The sequence below is a fragment of the Nasonia vitripennis genome, chromosome 3 (genome assembly GCF_009193385.2).
Source record: "Nasonia vitripennis strain AsymCx chromosome 3, Nvit_psr_1.1, whole genome shotgun sequence".
Taxonomy (NCBI): Eukaryota; Metazoa; Arthropoda; class Insecta; order Hymenoptera; family Pteromalidae; genus Nasonia; species Nasonia vitripennis.
In genome coordinates, this window is record NC_045759.1 from 20,587,709 (window position 1) to 20,605,650 (window position 17,942).

Sequence of the window (17,942 nt, forward strand, 5' to 3'; positions counted from 1 at the left end):
GTTATACCACTGCTGGGAATCGTACGAGCGTGCGCAATAAGCGCAATTAGCTTTGTAAATATTCCCCTCGATATACGCGAGCATTTAGTTGGGAAAATACCAGGAACGTTGAAAAAAAAAGCAAAAATTGCCCACAGGTACGAGCTCTCGTTACTACGAACGACGAGAAGCCGATACTTCGGTCCCCTTTGTACAATGAAGTTTAAACGCTGCTGTATCCGCGCCACGAAAAACTAATACGCCACGCAGCCCATCAAAGCGCAAATCTCCATAAAACGTACTCCCTCGCATATAAAAATTCGACGCCGCAGGTATACAGGCGAAAAACTGCAAAACCGCAGCGGCGCTACACACTAATTCTGATCTCAACGTCTCGTTTCTGTTCTGTTCGCAGGGAAGTCTGGCCGGAGAACGACAGCTTCGGCAAAGCCAACCTATCCGTGGAGGAGGAGTTCCTGGTGCTGCGGGAGATCTTCTTCGCCGAGCTCGGTGGTAAGTACTGCTATGCATAGTTTCGCTTCTTTTACTCGCTATTCGACGCCTCTGTGCATGGATGGCGCTCCTGCCCCTGCATTCCTGTGTAAAACATTCATGCGGTGTGTCGTAAAAGGACGACGTTGCTTGCACATCGAAAAAAAAAACAACGAGATATGACGCTGGTTTTTCCCTGTGATACGAATAAAGACGACGCGAAATAATTAAATTCCCAATATCGCTTATGTTGGGAGAAGAAAAGCATCAGCTGCAGCGTCACCGCGCTTGCCCATCAAAATTTAATCTAAAAAGCTCCCGAGGAGCGAGCGGGTATTTACGAGATCAGCTCACGCATCCAAGGGTAAGTACTTTCCAAACACTCGATCTCGACGGCGGGCCATCTCCTCTCTCTCTCTCTCTCCCTCCCTCTCTCTCTCTCTCTCTCTCTCTCTCTCTCTCTCTCTCTCTCTCTCGCAAGGAGTAGGCGAGTCTCGAGCCATCCTCCATATAATCTTACGATCGCACCGACGGATATACAGAGCAGCAGCCGATGCAAATCCGGCTAAAAGGACTCCCGACCATTACCTCTCGCTCTCTCTCTCGCGCGCACTTTTTCCCCGGCTCGCGCGCATATAGTCGTCGACGTCTAAGCGTCTAAGCGATCGCTCCGCTCGACTTAAAAAGTATAAATATGCATGAGCGCGCTGTCTTTCCCCGCCGGTTCTGACGGATAAATAAATAATGGAAATAATGGATGAATTAACGTTTATCGCGGAGGGCATGACGATGTGTTTAAGGGAAAGTTTTAGTGTGCGGGAGCTGGCGTATCGAGCTCGTTATATGTATCGCGAAGGGTAGTTTACGACCTGTTAAATTGTTCACGATCGGTTTTAACGGAAATCGGCTCTGAATACTGCACCACGATGATGCGTGTGTGACGCGTTTACGCGCGCTGTCGAAGAAAAGTTGCGGGTGAACTTTGCGCGAATTTAATTAGAATGTGTATAAGCGCGAGTAGCGTAAGTAGAAATATTCGAATGCGGTCAGACGCCTCGCCGTATACATTAATTTCCGCGCGTCAATCCGACTGTCCGCGCGGTGTTAAACTACATTAGCGCGCGGACGCTTTTTCCAGCGAGCGATGTCCCTCTCGCTTCTCTCGAGACCGTATATTGTTATTCTTTTAACGTTAAATATCGCCCGCTAAAATACGACGTAGTATTGGCAATTACTTCCAACTTTAGCCGATGAGACGTAAACTTTGCCAAAGCAACCCTATTATCAACAATTATTAATTCATCGGATTCCAGTACACAGCTCGTTCGTTAAACATCCGAATGAATTGAAAATCAGCTCGTCGGAAGCTGCTGCTGCTCCCCTCTCGAGAAAGCAGAGCTAGGGGAATAAAAGGAGCGTCGAAACTCTCAACCGGATGCTCGGAAACTCAGCTGGAAATCGGCGAAAGTACTTGGGACCCCCCCTGCTAGCTGGAAGTGGCGCCTGCTGGCACCGACTTCTTTAACAATTTTTAATTAACGAGACCGCTGCCGAGCCGAGCGTAATTGCAATCAACGCACCGGACTGCCATGTCGCTGCTGCTCTCGCGACTTTTCAGCCGGCCAATTAAATTAAATTCGCGCAGCGGCCAACGCGTGTGCCGGGAGAGAGAGAGAGAGAGAGAGAGAGAGAGAGAGAGAGAGAGACTCGAGAGGGTATAACGATGATGGACGTTGCGGGGAAAAGGGTTTCTTTCGAGGGGGTACAAGAGAAGAGTCGATGATTGGAGACTCGGAAGTGTTTAGTTTGATTTTATTGGGAATCGTATTAGGACACACGTTGCTTGGAAGCAATTCGATTTCGAGTATTTTCGGAAAGCTCACTCTCTCGGATTGCGAGTTTCTTGGAAAAGCTCGCTATCGGGGTAGATCCCGCTGAAAAGTCATCGGCTTTGAATTAATCCGCGGAGGAGTGCAGTGTTTTCGTAATATTCCACGATCGCTCTCTACAAGCCAATAACCGAATTCAATATGCCGATACGGTCTCATTGCTTCCAACGTCGACGAGTTAGAAAGTTCACGTGTTATTTTTGAGCACCGCATACTTGAAACTCCGGCAATAATACCCACGCGGCTCGCACACGTCAGCTGCTAAGCATAACCCAATCGTCGAAGATAACCCGATCCAATAATCATCTCCAATACTCCAACTTTCATCTCCAGCTAATTACAGAGGGAATACCGACAGCTGCAAGCTCGCTCGCGATTTTTTTTTCAAACTCGCAGGCGCCGCACTCAACGTCAATATTTGCCCGCGCGTTTTAATCACGAGATTGATTCCTCGAACTTCTTCTCTCTCCCTCTCTTGTAGGGCTTCTCCATCTTAATAAACACGGCGGTCCGCCTCGTCTCTCTATCTCGTGTTTACTCAAATATTTGAGCGAAGACACCGAAGATCCCGGCAAAGAAGGATGAAAATGAACTCTCTCTCTCTCTCTCGCTCTCTCTCTCCCTCTCTCTCTCTCTCTCTCTCTCTCTCTCTCTCTCTCCGCGTCCTTTCCACGGTAAATTTCTTATCAAATTACAATTTGCACAGCAGCTGCAGCTGCAGCGCGCCGCGCTCGTAATTTCATGAGCGAGAAGTCGCTCGCGCTTAATTTGACTCGGGGTTTCTTCTTCGCCGAGAGGAGGCAAGGGAGAGCGAGAGAGAGGGATAGAGGACGTGCGTGGAATGTACAAGAGTGTACACTTGCTGTTTAAGGCGTCAACAGAGAGAGAAAGAGAGACTCGGAGAATTCATTTTGTTCGTTTGATATTTCAATTATGCTTAGCGGCTGGTGTTATAAATCAGAATGGTGCGCTGCTTTTGTATTCAGACTCGCGAGATGATTCTCGAGATACGCTGATGTGAAATCTATTTTTTTAGTCTAGTACCATAGTATAATGGAAAAAGTGGGTCACCTTCAAAACGCTCCCGCGCGCGCATAGATATACACAAGACGATGAATGGCTCTCGCTGCAGAAACGTTTTTATCAGCGCGAGAGTAGAGGGCAATGCATAAATATAAAACTGCCAACGACGTTATTTTTTTTTTTCACTCGGCGTAAAAACGCGCTGCGCGCGGCTACTCGATCTTTTTCCTCTGCGCTGCTGTTGCTGCTGCTGCTGCTGCCTCTCTCGGGAAACGACATTTTTCATGGAACTCTCGTGATTGAGGCAACTAGAAACATCGTAAATTTATCTCCGTCCCTCTCGCCCAAAGATATTACATTAAATATATGCGAGAAAGCGCATTCGCGATCAAAGGACGCCGACGACGCGTAGTCTATTTCGGCCCGCGAGGCGGTAAAAAATTACCGCCCCAACATACACGTATAGTATACACCAAAACTGCGTCGCATTCGTATAAACGTCGACGAAAAGGCAAATTTTTAATTTACGAAAAAAATGTTCCTGAGGCTGCGCAGCTTTGAGAGCTCTGCCTCAAAGACACTATTACTGCGATAAATTACAAGCTCACGGCAGCAAAAAGTTTACGAGTGAAAGAGAGAGAGAGAAAAGTAAAGGCGTCCGCGCGCACTACTAGTAAACATCTCGCGCAAGAGGACGTTTCAGTTTAATAACCGCGCTGCATAGATCATGAGGCGCGGATTTAATTAAACGCAAAGCGCGTCGGCGGTATTCATTTACGTAAGCTTGGCCGGCGCGTAATTTATGTGCGCGTAGTACCGGAGAGTATAGTCTTGTGTGTATCGGAGCAGCTGCCAAACTCTCTGCTCTCGCGAACACGGAGTTCGGGCTTTCATTATCGGCGGCAGTGGCGAGAGGAGAGTAGGTGTGGATTTTTGCCCGTAAATCCTGGAGGATTTAATCGCTTTTTTCCTCGCCGTATGAATTAATAATTTATACGCCGCCGTCGGGGGGGTAGTGCTGTTCTTGCTCGCACGTGTAAAGTCTTGTTTATGCGAAGGGACGGCTTTTTAATGCGTCTTGTGTACAGCACAGGGAGGGGGGGGGGGGAGTTGTACTTTTACGCCCATCAAACTGAAGTTATATCCCTCCGAAGGGAGTCGTCCTGCTATTAGTCGTTGCCTTTTTCCTTAGGCGAGGGATGAACTGGAATAAAAGTGATTGATGAAACTGCGCTGCTGCTGCTGGCTTTTAAAACGCCGCGATAAAAGCCGGCCATTGTCGTCGCGTATTATACGTATACGTACGGCGAGCAGTAAGCGAGTGTACACACAGGAATCTTCCTCTCGCGCGCAAAGACAAACTGAAAAGCAGCGAGAAGTCGAGATTCCCGCGACTCGTTAAAAAAGCGCGCTTCGCGTAATTCGCCGCTGCTGTGCGGGGAAAAATATCAAGAGAGAGCAGCAGCAGCGAGACTTGTAACACTTGAAGTAGAAACGAGCGTCATTAGTCGGACACTCGGCGCGCAGGGAGCTAAACTTTCCTGGACGAGGCCTTTACAGTGGGCTCTCCGTTTTTCCGAGGAGAGAGAGAGAGAGAGAGAGAAAGCAAGTCTTATGGGGAGAAAGCGAGGCTGTGTTAACTCGGCGTGATGAGGCCGTGCGTTTGAAGTGTACAGGAAGAGAGCAGCTGCGCTCTTAAGTGGATGTGTGTGTGTGTAGGAAAATGCGCGTGATAAGGAGCATTTTAAGGTTCCTTTTTGAGAAAGCTCGCAAAAGTTTCAGTCCGAGAAAATTTCATTGCAATTAGGTTGATAACTTGTAATATCTGGTGCGGGAGTTGAAAGTTCGGATCGATGTGTACCATTACAGTTTATAGGACGCGCTGTAAACATCAATGGCTCACTCGTCATAGCGGTGAATGTTTAAAAAACAAAATCCATAAATGCCCTGGCTGAATTCGGGGTAAGCCGCTACTGTTTATCGTAACTGTGCATCGCGCGCGTATAATCGGATTAAAAAGTGAACAATATTTTTCGCCATTCAAATACAACGCGATATTTGGGTCATCCCCCTGCGTCGTTCGATTATTCGTCGACGCAAAAAAAATGAAGATAAAAATAAAAAACAGCCACTTTTCTCGCGCATCGCCGACTCCTCACAATTAAACTGCCGCAAAAAGAGAGCCGGCTTATTAGATCGGAATAATCCCCCCCGACTCTGGGGCGTTCGAAAATCGCGTTACACGTCCCGCGAGCGCACATTGATTTCCCGAAGAGAGATAGCGCACTTTTTCCAACCCCTGCGGTTCGAGTGTCGTCCGCGAAAAATACATTCGAAAACGTCGACTCTCGTCGATAGACGGAATAAAGCGCTAACCCGTTGCTCTTTTTCCGCTGCAGCATGAGGTTTATTATATACATTTGGACGGTTCTTCCGCCGAGATATTTTCGCGGGGATTATACGCTTCGACGTTTGGACACTGCGCTCTGTGTGTGTGGATGTATGAAAGAGGGGAATTCCGAGAGAGCGGAGTTTCATAGCTTTTGATTAAATTACGCTCTCGTCGCTTTGATGTTCGAATTTCGATGATCGCCGGGAATTCTAAGCTTTGTTGCAATTATCAGGAGAACGCGCGCGGGCATTGGAAGTAAATGGGACGCTTGATTCCTTCCGGTGTATCTCTGCTTTTAAAAACACGCGCTGATTTCAAATCCAATCCCACCGCCACTCCCTCGAGAGGCCTCTGAAAGGAAAAAAAAGATCAAAAGCCGACTCTCGAGGCTAATCGCGAGGGGTAGCTCCCCGAAATTAACCGAGTATACTCACGATTACACAAGGCGTCGTCGTCGGCAGAAAAAACCACTTCCAGACAACGCACGCGAGAGAGTGTCACACTCGAGCGAGAATAAGGGAGACAGCTCGAGTGCGTCGTCGCCCCTTCTTTTCCCAGCCGTTATTAAGTATACAAATGCCGCCGGTATATAGGGAGGCGAGCGCGCGCAGGTATACGGCGCACAAAGGTCGGCATCAAGAGAAGTTGCAGCGGGCTTTACGCGCTCGTTAATAAAGTTATGATTGAAGTCTAAATCCCATGAAATCGTGCCAGTTTAGCGTGGCCGGTCTCTCTCGGTGGGATGCGACGATCGATCCGGGCCGCCGCAGCGAGTGTACAAGACCGACATTGTAATTACGGTGCATTAAGGCGAAAATTAGAAATCTATTCTCGTTGCCCCTCTACAGCACACGGGGGGAGCTTTCTTGCGACGAGTCGTCGGACTATCGATTTTTCGTTAGGCAGATAGCTGCGCCGCTGCCGCTACTGCTTCGGAAAATTATCATATTTTTTAGGTTTTGCGGGGGTGGAGGGGTTATTGAGGATGCGGCTTTTTGCCGGGCGTGGCCGAGCGCTCTTTCTGTGTCTTATTTTTAATTGCCGCCGCCGTATCGAACCGCTTGGCACAGGCGATAGTGTGTAAGAGGATTTTTTCCGCCGTCGGTTATGTTTCTGATAGTCACAGATTACGTTTCTCGGGGAAGTAATGGGGGTCGAACGTGCTGTTTTCGCTGAAAGCCGATATCGCTCTATATTTTCAATCTTTCATCATTGATGAGCGAGCGAGGCACGCAGGATGATTGTGTTTGTAAGGTATATAACGGAGTTTATAAAATCGAATGAAAAAAGGTCGTTCGCGTCGTTACGGTCTGACGTTACATAGTTTAATCTACTTATAAAGATACTGTAGCAGTAACCCTACGCTACAGCTATACACGCGCGTACAACGCGGCGCAGTAATAGCGTGCTCTCATCAAAGCCCGCTTTATCCTCCATAAAATGCATATCACTGGGTAATTTTATAGACTAAAAAGAAGAAATCTCCTCCGTTGAAAATGAAGAACAATCAAAAGCGAAATATCCCGTCCCATGTCAATCTGGAATAATCCCTTTGCAAAACCGCCATCATCGGCAGCTCCGCACCTCAGCAGCAAAGTTTGTACCCATATACCTCGACAACGAAGGCACAGCAGCCATTACCTTCGCCGCAGAGCGGCCTCAGCTACACGAGTCAAGACCAACGCGACGTGCGTCGGCTTATTACTCGCGACTGCGGCCGGGCGAGCGAAATAACAAGGCGCACGCCCCCCTCGCGAAATTGAATAACAGTCCCCTGCAAGCTTCCCTCCCTCTCTCACCTGAATAATACAGATATGTAAATGTCGCGTACGTCTTGAAGCTCTCTGGCGCAGACGGCATCGTTCATATTGCATCAGGAGCTAGAGAACGCGAGACGTTTTCCGCGCTATCCGAGCCCCGCTGTTCCTTGGGATACGTGTGTGTGCGCGCGCGAGTGGTAATTACGCGCTGCTCTCGGAATAACGCTGGAGGAATTTCGGGGCTGGTTTTTTGCGCAATTTTCGCTGCTGCTGTGCGGAGTAAAACGCCGAGAGGGGAGATTTTCTGGCGCGGCTTCTGATGCCGTCCGCACCGCCGCGAAAATAAAGGTTATTTTTATATTGTAAAGCTCGGAGCCCTCTACTTGGAAAAATAAAACGAGGGAAAAAAGCGGCGGAGCGAGCCAAGGATTTATGAAACTATTTCGAAGATAACCGCGCGCTCGGAATAAGGTCAAAAATACATCTCCCATGGCGGAGTGCACCGGAGAATCCCTCTCTTCTTCCTCCTCTATAATACGCTTATATTTCGGGGATTTCGCAATACGCCGAAATCCCTTTGAATAAGACTGTGCTGCGTCTCCCTCGCGCAGCTCTAATTCCACGGCTCTCGAATATAATTCTCATCGTTCGGAAAATTCGAAAACAGGCGAGAGACAATATCCTCCGAAGAATAGGGCTCGTCGACTGAATCGTAATTTACGTGCAATAAAACGCTGTACTTACAGCCCTGCAGCCGATTAAATAAAGTACGCCCGCGCGTCGGGAAGGTACAAGGGAGCCGCGAGAATAAGCTACGAGGAGCAGGGGTTGAAACTGAAACTGCGCGTCGGGTTTGATAACCAATTACCATTTTACACGGCTGACGCGTACGCTCGTACGCACCTCTAGCTCTCTCTCCGCCCGCGCGTTTTATCCCATCAGTCTACTGCTTTTTATGCAAATTACAAAGGGGCCGCCGCCGCCGGTTAACTGTAAAATTCGGCTGCGCTATGCGATTACGCGCCATTCCGCTGCCGCAATCTCCGCCGGGCCAATAAGATCAAGGAGCGCTGCTGATTGAATTCTCATACTGTGTGCCGCGCTTATTCTTATCTCGGTTGCGTGTTATTCGATTGTATCGCGCTCTCGTGTTAACGGATCCACAGGTACGTAAGAATTCGCCGGTGTAGTGGTAATGATAAAATTTGAGGTGTGGGATTTCGCCTCTCTGTTTGTCCTGATTTTAATTTAGACGACTTTTTGCGGTGATTAGACCTCTCAGAGATTCACTAACCCCCGTGAGCAGCCGGGAGACTCCGAGAGGACCTGCAGCTTGAAGTCATCAATCTTGCAGGGGAAGGACTTTGCATTTATAATCGGCCGCCATAACCCTTTGCGCGGCATTAAATAAAAATTCCGCGTGTTCGTACACCCGCGCGGAGCGTATGGAGCAGCCCAACTCTCGATCCACTTAATGAATGATAACGCACTTAACAAGTCCCGCGTGTACGTCCTCGCGTCGAAAAATATATCGTTTATTTGTTCGGCGAACGAAAGCCGAGCGCAAACAGCGCAAAAGGCTCTTTCAGGCCGGCACACCGCGATTGTTTATCGAGCGGAAATATATTGGCATATGAAAAACGCAAAAAAAGGGGAGGGACAGAGGAAAAATTCTATTCGCCCGCCGGAGCGAGTTCCGCTATTATTCGCACAGATTTTTCCTCCGCGAAATACTCCGCCGCGTCGTCTGTACTGTGTACGACGCGCTATACATAGCAGGAGCAGCAGCAGCATCTTCTTCTTTCTCTGGAGGCTACGGTGTAGGCCTTAGTCGTCGCGTCGGCTTTGAGGCTTGCCGATATCGATCGATTCGGACGTGCGGAGAGAAGAGTGAACGGCTCCGATATTCCTGGCCTCGTTAAACTTTCACAGCGATTTGTTCGCTCGAGTAGCGCTGCCGAGAGCGAGGGATGCAAAAGGATGAGAGAGAGAGAGAGAGAGAGAGAGAGAGAGAGAGAGAGAGAGAGAGAAAGTTGCCGCCGCACCGTCTCGTGTGCGGTGCTACACATCGGACAAAGTGCAAGTGCGCGCCGGGAGAGGCTTATAAATAAAGCTCGAGGAGGATGGGATTTATTTATTCAGACTGATTGATGCCGAGAGTTGAGGAAAGGGTTCTGGATCAGGTGTGCCCTTTTGTTGCACGAGTATCGAGAAAGGGATCGCGATGCAATGCTGCAGATGCTGATCTCGGAGCAAGTAGTAATTGCTGGAATTAGTCGGGCATGAAACCGTTGGCATTAAACGTTTCTGCTGTTTAAATTTGCATGGCGGCTGGTATATCCACCGCGCCGGAGTACACTGGATGATAAGTGTTCGATGATTAAGTAATCGCGGCGCGCGGTATAAAATTATGAAATAATCCGATCGAGAATCACTACAAAGCACGAGCTCGTACAGCGTATTCTACGTAGCGTTCGAAAAAAAGTTCGTTATTTGCTTTGCAAATGCGGATGTTTTGCCTTTCAATTTGGCGCTAAAACAAAAAGAAAAAAAACAAAACAAATATAGCCTCGTGTCGTGACGCTCACTGAATAAATCCCTCCAAATGTCGGCTAATACGATTCAGCGATTTTCAGCGCTGCAGGGCGCATCTCCCCGCGCGTCCGAACAATAAAAATCCAGTTACAAGCGTAGACTGCGGAAAATTCCCAAGAAGTTGACTTAGCCCACTTGAAAATCCAAACCTACCTTGCGAAATTCCGGAAAATCTCGGCGAGCCATGCATCCCCGTTCAAACATCGCCCGTAAGCTCTTCTTATTTATACAGCGAGAGAGGACGACCGCCAGATATTTGAAAATACGTCCCCAAGACACAGAGAGAGAAAGCTGCGCTGTATAGTAGGTCAGTAGAAGGAACGACGACGACGACGACGGAAAAATGAGAGTCGAATCGTGGAAGAAGACTCGCTGCAGCTGCAGGACGATCGATGCGAGATACTCTACTCGACGGTCCGCTCTGTGTAGATATGTATACGTGTCTTTCTTTTTGTGGATTAATATTCATGCGGGAGAAAGAAGGTATAGTCTTGTGCAGTTTGCATGCTAATACGTGCTAATGATTGCACTCTATATACGTATTGAAATCGAGCAGCGGCTATTGCTGTTGGGATGGATTTATTAAGCGGAGGGGCTACTGGTGTAGATAATAGAATCATCACTATATACTCGGGGATGGGGTGAATAATCGCCGAATGAACGAGAGACGGGATTGTTGCAATTAAATTTATTTTCAAAATAGTAAATATTCGTTTAACAAATATATCATATTCTGACGTACGTGTTGTTGTTGTTGTTGCTTATTTTGGAGAAATAATGGTCGGGTTAAGATTAAATAATCGTTACAATGATAAGGTACAGGCTACGTTGCGTACATTTTCTTGTCGTATCTTAAGTATACAAAATAATAAATTAATGGAGACAGTGGCAATGAAACATCGTCCTTATATATGTTACATTATAATGACATGTATCTACAAGTACTGGATTAGGTTACTTTTTTATTTTGTCGTTATTATTATTATAATTTTTTTTTTTGTTATTTTTTACAAAATCATGTACACTCGAGTACGGACGATTAACAAACGATTTTCTTATTTTCCATCAATCAATGTCGAAGAATGCAAATGAAATGCTCGGAATTTATAATCTCATTTACTTCTGCTTTGTACATTATTTATTATCGTAATAATACTTTGACACTGGCTTATCTTATACGAAAGATAATGATCTATATCGCTCTCTCTCTCTCTGTCATCTCGTTCGCGTATTCTACACCTACAACGGTTTCGTTCGCTGTTCATTTTTTTTGTCAACGCAGTCGCGACGATCCCTTGTAAATTTACCTTGCGCACCTCAACAACCCCCGTTATTATTATTTTTCTTTTTTTTTACAAAAAACTCTGTCTCACTACAGTTCTCTCTCGAGCTGTCTCAGCACTCCCCCGTGATTTCCTCGTCGCATTATTGTCACCGTCGGAATATCAATCCGGCACTCGCCCGTACGCCCCAATTTTTTTTACAAGCCCGAACGAACCGCCGAGTGCGGAACAGTCAAAAGTAGCCTGTCGTCGGTCTGTGCGGTTCCTGTGATCACCAGAGCTCCGTCGTTGGCGTGAGCGCGTGAACCTCGATGTTCTCGTGGCGCTGGTAGAGTCGTTGATCCCGTCGCTTCACGGTCGCCCGTCTCGAGAGGACGACGGTCAGGGCCGCCGCGGCGCCGATCGCTGCGCCGAGGAGGACCAGCATGCCGGGGTGGGCTCCACTTGTGGCCTCGGAAGTGCGGGCACCGGACTCCGTCGCCTGACCGTTGAGTTCCTCGGCGATGCCCTTGTTGCTGCTGTCGACGGCGTTGTTGGCGTTGGCGAGGAGGACACGCGAGGACGGGTCCTCGTTGGCGAGAAGCAACTTGGAGCGAGAGAAGTCCGAGACTACTCGGTTGACTGACTTTTTGCCGACGTTGAACAAGCCCGCGTCGAAGACGAGTTTCTCGTCTTTGAGCGTTGGTATGATCTCGCTGGCCTCTATCTTGATGGTCTCGACTGGTTGCTTTGGTTGGGCGTACGACACTCTGGTGGTGATGTCGCGTATCGGCGATGCCGTAGGTGGGACATACGTTGTTGTCGTCGTCGTCGTCGTCGTTGCCGTTGTTGGTGATGTCTCGCGAGGTATTGTGGTCGTAGAGAAAACTTTTCTCGTTACCTTCATGTCGTTCGAAATGGTCGATGCCATCGGCTTAAGACTCGAGGTCGTTGGCACCGTTTCCGTAGCTTGATTCACGTGCACCAGCTCGCCAATCGTGCTGGGCGCGACAGTTGGTTTTGGCTGCTCGAAATTCATAACGGTGGTTGATGTACTGGTTTTGCTGACTGTTTCTTCGTTTTTCTGCGTAACGGATGGTGGCATTCGTAACTCCTGCGCTTCTGCTTTACTTATATTCGGCGACTCGGTGGTCGTGGTAGTTTTGAAAGTCGAAGCCGAAGTCGTGCTCGTGATGGACAAATTATCCGTCGTGCTCTGTATACTAGACACCGTTGTCGGCGTACGCGGCGATTCCGCCAGCCCACGTGTGCTTGCGATTCCATTCGCGACGCTATTCGTTCTCGTATCGGGAGTACTCGTACTCGTACTTACTTCGGCAAGCCTCCTGGTGATGGTCTCGGTCTCCCGTGGCTGCGGCAGCTCTTCCAGAAGCTTTCCCTCGAATTCGCAGGGCGTCGTGCACCTCGTGGATATGTCTCCAGAAGTCTTCCGATGCTGCACCGTCCACTTGCCCAGCCAGAATTGGTCAGCGCTGCAGTTCCACTCGTTTCCGATCAAGTTCAGCTTCTCCAGCATCGGTAGTACGTAAGCCAGGTCGGACCTCATCGAGCTGATATTGGTGTACGAGAGGTTCAGCTCCTGGAGACACTTGCAGGCCGAGAGCGCGGCATTGTCGTCCAAAAGCTGTTCGGCCAAAGCTGGACTACGAGACACGTCCAGAGTGACCAGTCGCTCGAGCGCCAAAATTGGAAAAGCTGTGTCACGGTTCTGGTTTTCCGCAATGGTCAGAGACATCAGACCCGACATGCGCAAGGTCAGGAGCTTGGACGGGCCGCTAAGGTTGTCGGAGGGAAGCAATTTGATTGGATTGTCAGAGATGTCCAGAACCTCCAAATTTGGCAGCAGGCGGAAGGATCCCTCCTCGATGCTGTCGATGATGTTTCCGCTGAGGTTCAGTTCCTTTAGGTAATACAGACCCTGCAGATCGTTAGCCCTCAGCTTGGATATAGCGTTCTGCCTGAGGTCGAATATTCTGAGCCTACTGGGCAGGCTCTTAGGTATGCTGGGCAGGATGTTACCGGCGAGGATCAGCTCCTGCAGCATCTCCAGGCGTCCCAGAGCGTCGTCCTCGATGATCCTCAAACAGTTGGCGGACAGGTCGAGCACGGTCAACAGCGGGTAGCTGTCCAGGTCGCCGCTCATGACGGACGTCAGCTGGTTCCCGGATAGCTTCAGCGTCCTCACCGAGCGCGTCAACGCTGCAGGCACCCTTAGCAGTCCGATCCTCGAGGCGTCGACTATCTCGAGACGTCTGCCGGTGCCCAGAAGAAGCGACAGGTCGCGTTCGATCAGCGGGTTCTCAGCTAGCTTGAAGACGGCCAGGCTGGTCAACGGTCGCAACGTGTCGGCCGGTATGAAGGTCAGCCGGTTACGCGACACGTCCAGCTCGACCAGGCGACCGAGGTTGCGGAACCAATCGGGCTTCACGTGCAACAGCTTGTTGCCGGCCAGGTTGAGTCGCTGCAGCGCCTGCAGCGGGTCAAAGATTTCCGCGAGCACCAGCAGTTCATTGTCCGACAGATCAAGATACTCGAGCTTCTTCAGCTCAGCCATGCTCGAAGGCTTGATGAAGGAGATACGGTTGCCGGCCAGGCTGAGCCAGGTCAGATCGGGCATTCCAAGAGCGACGGTATGTATCCGGTTGTGACCTGCGTCCAGGACGCTTATCCCGGCTCCCAGGTTTTTCAAGGTTTCCAGGTCACTGTAGGACACGTTGAGCGCACGCAGGTTCGGCAGGCGCTTGTGCCAGGCGACGAAGTAGTCGAGGTTCAGGGTCGATGAGTTGGTGACGGCGAAGGCCCGCAGTCGGCTCATGAACTTCTGGCTGCTGGAGTTGCCGGCGGCACCGAAGGCGGCCGCCTCGAAGATTCTGAGGTCTTCTTGCTGGGCCAGGTTGCTGAGCCTGAGCTCGTCAAAGCCGGCGGGCAGCTCGTCGAGCTGGGTCAGGTTAGGCGCGTGGCCGGCGCACTCGATCAGCGGTTCGCGGCACTGACAAGAGTCCGGGCAGGTAGCAGGCGAGCCGCTCGCCATCGCGGCGAGCAGCAGCACCGGTAGCCACATCTCTCTGCGCCGCTTCACTCTAGACTGCTCTCTATCCCTCTTTCACTCGCTTTCGCTCGGTTTCTCGCGGCGGTCGTCGACTCTCTCGCTCTCTCACGCTCTGTGTTACACGACGCGCGCGCTCCTCACATTTTCGCTAAGCACTCGAGGAAGCTGCTGCTGCTGCTGCCGAGTACACGCACGGGTTTCGCGTGTCAGGTCATCGCCGTGACACTGCTCTCGACGACACTCGACTCGGGAGAAAGAGCGATGCTTGGGAGGCTAGCGAGACTGTGCGCGTAAGGAGTGAAGCAGCGGACTTGTTGTCGGTGGGAAGGACCGAACGACACTGCGCTCCGCGAGCTGCTCGTGTTCCACCTTGACGCTGCCAGATGAGCGAGTGTGTGTGTGTGTGTGTGCGGGGGCAAGCGCGTGGGTGTGCACGTTCAGCTGCCGCCAACGCCGCATCCCCTTCGGTCCTGGGCATCGTCTCTCTCGCTCTCGCGCCGCCGCTGCGCAGCTACCCCCACCAGCGAGCGCGAGTCGACGCTTTTGCTCTCGCTCGAACTCGATAAGGGGCGCACGCGCCGCCACCGTCGCCGCTGCTGCTGCTCTGCGTCCTTCCGATATGCTCGTTCCGTGCCGGCTCTTCCTCCTTTGTGTGTTGATGCCGCCGGCTGTATCTGGGCCTCTCTTTGTTACTTCGGGGCCGGCTGTGGACTTTGATTTTCCGGGGTTGATGATGCGATTCGTTATTTTCTCTTTTTTCAAATGGGCTAGGTGTGCAGGGAGGCGAAGTTGTAGTTGGCGCTCCTTTAAATGGCGCAGTTTTCGGCGGATATGCAATGCTGTAAAGAGGACCATACGACCATACATACGCGTCGCTATTTCGGGACGACTCATTTCAGTAATGTAAACGAAAAAAGGTGTATCACCGTTACTCAAACCGATTCGCAAATTTTTCGCGCAAAATATTACGACTGCATTTAAATGATGTATACGATCTGGAAAAAAGTCAAAAAGCAGATAAACGCGCGAGCGAGCACAGCGGCTGCTGAGCTGCTTTTATATCTGCCATAAAGATTAAGCGCATTAAGCATTCGAAGAACTCGGCGCGCTGAATATTTTTGCGGATGCTGCCAGCAGCGCTGGCTTTCGCCGGCAGAATGAATTCGTGATAAATAACGCGCACAGCCTCGAATACATTTTTTTGCCGATCCCCAACCAGACGCTATATTTCAGAGACCGATTTATTTTCGCGTTGTTCCACTGTATATCGAATCGAAAAATGATTCGCGCGCAAAGCCAGTCGATCAAAACGCGAAATCCTCACGCGACGATAATCCCGCAAGATCGCCGTCGCTGGATGCAATAATCGAAATTCGCTCCTTTCGAAAAGTAAATTCTTCGAGCGTAAAGTTATTCAAACGGGTCGGGAAAACCACCCCGCTATGCGCTGCTCTCCCCCATTCAATTTTCGCGAATTAATTGACGAAGTAGCGCCAGTAGACTGCAAGCTCTGCGGGGCGAAGGCGGGATAATCCGAGGCGTTTATACGCGAACTTTCGCGACTCGCGACGGCACGTCAGTCGCTCTTGCCTCCCGAGATTGATTCGCAATCGGCTTTGCTGTATGCTGCCTCGGTTAGTGTGTGTGTGTGCAGTCGCGCCTTTCCCGAGGATTTTCCTCGAGCTGTAATTAAAGCGCGTTGTTTTTTTTCTCCCTCATCGATCTTTGCGCGTTTGATCCTCTTTCCCGACGCGCACGCGCAGTGTTGGCCTCGTTATTTTAAATTGATCTCGAGCGAGGCGCTTTGTTGTTCATATCGAACGGTTTTCATCGCGAAGATACAGTCGAATAGAAATAAAATTAATAATCGCGGCGCTCAAAGAGTTCCGTTCCACATCCGAGAATATATCGAATTATCGAGTGACCGTAATCTTAACCGAGAGCCCTTACACCTAGGCTTCTCCCTCCGGATATCGTTCTCGCTCCTCTCGTCGAAAATTACATTTCGCTCTCTCTCTCTCTCTCTCTCTCTCTCACTCTCGTCGGGTTACTCCTACTCGTCCGAGAGCTGCTTCCTCTCTCGGCTCGAAATTAAATATCAACTCGACGTATTATGAAAGTAAACGTATCGTCTATGTTTTTTCTTCCTCTCGACTGGCTTTTGTCTCTCCCGAGTCGTTTTTTTTTGTTATATTTCGAGATGTGCGCAGGCGCGAAATTTTATAATTGAAACGAGTGTTTTGTTTCCAAGTTAATCCTATCGACGGAAAGTTTCCTCGTTTCACGCAAGTTCGTCGCGGCGTTATACGTATATAAAAGCGCGTCGTCTTCGCGAGATGTGTCGCTGGATTTATTCAACGGAGTTAAAATTGTTTCTTTCGAACTGAAAAGGATTAGGAAGCTACGAGTGTTTTCGTACTTCATATAACGAGTTGTTCAACGGTATCAAACGGCCACTTGTATGTTACAAGACGCAGCGTCGAACTTTCCCGCGCTTTGGTTTTGTTTATTATTAAGCGTCTCTCCCTCGCGTGTTATTAAATGATTTTGAAAGGCGGTGCAGCACGTGTATCGGACTCGAGGAGTCGGACGGCTTCTTGCCAAAGTTTTCCCAGTCAAACTTGGAAAAGTTGGCCGTGTGTCGGAATTTCCCCCGAAGAATTTCACGCAATATATTCAGAATACTTCGAGAGAGAGAGAGAGAGAGAGAGAGAGAGAGAGAAAGAGAGAGAGAGAGAGAGAGAGAGAGAGAGAGACGAGGTGTAAGACTCGCCAACTTCCGTCGAAATGACGCGTCCTTCTGGGAAATGTTTATTAAACGCACACGTGTAGTCCGTTGAAACATTTATGAGCGTCAGGCATGACACTTTCAAGCTGCTTGACACGTACGCGTGGAAACTTCGATGACAAAAAAGGCGCGAAACTTCTCTCAACGATTCGAAAGCCATCGATATCCCCTCCCATGCGTATAGACGATTTCTAATATTCGCGAGCGCGCGACTCTTAATATCGCGAAACGTGCGTTTTATACCACCTCCCTATACCCCCCTCAGTATCGGATCCCGTTAGCGCGCGAGTAGAAGCGGCTGTTTTATCGTTTCTTATTTCGCGCGCGCGACCCTTTCGACCTTATCCTCTTCTCTCACTTTCTGCTCGTCGATATTATTATACGCGATACGTGTGCGACGCGCCGGGGCTTCGTTGCACATTTCGCGCGCCCGGAGAGGGATATCTACGGCGCTGGATTCTCCTCTCGATATAGTCCTCTATACGCTCGCGAGCTATACTATAAGATAGTAAGAGAGAGAGAGAAAAAGGGATAGTCATTCGATGCGCTGCCGCGCGTCATTATTGCGTATCGTTCACCCGAGCTTGCCATTTTTTCAGGATTCGTTAGGTATATTTTTTTCTTCCCCTGAATTTGCACGTCTATAGTTTACAAAAGCAAAGCATCAGCAGAGCCGTGAGCGTAAAGGGAGT

The 17,942-nt window shown here is 49.7% G+C and overlaps 2 protein-coding genes across 6 annotated transcripts in view; one reads left to right on the plus strand and one right to left on the minus strand.

Annotated features, from left to right (window-relative positions):
* Positions 1 to 17,942, plus strand: part of LOC100121375 (protein timeless homolog) — a 95,780-nt gene that overhangs the window by 22,141 nt on the left and 55,697 nt on the right. For all 5 annotated transcript variants that reach the window (XM_031927225.2, XM_031927224.2, XM_031927223.2 and 2 more), the window contains one exon: positions 395 to 492. In XM_031927225.2, coding sequence (XP_031783085.1) covers positions 395 to 492 — 98 coding nt within the window. The remainder of the gene's footprint in view (positions 1 to 394; positions 493 to 17,942) is intronic.
* LOC103315930 (insulin-like growth factor-binding protein complex acid labile subunit) lies at positions 10,804 to 14,864 on the minus strand. Its single transcript, XM_008207112.4, has one exon. The coding sequence runs from the start codon at positions 14,472 to 14,474 to the stop codon at positions 11,685 to 11,687; it is 2,790 nt and encodes a 929-aa protein (XP_008205334.1). The 5' UTR covers positions 14,475 to 14,864; the 3' UTR covers positions 10,804 to 11,684.

Bases quoted from the DNA above. Each gene is read 5' to 3' on its own strand.
- LOC103315930 (XM_008207112.4), bottom strand. From the start codon at position 14,474: ATGTGGCTACCGGTGCTGCTGCTCGCCGCGATGGCGAGCGGCTCGCCT.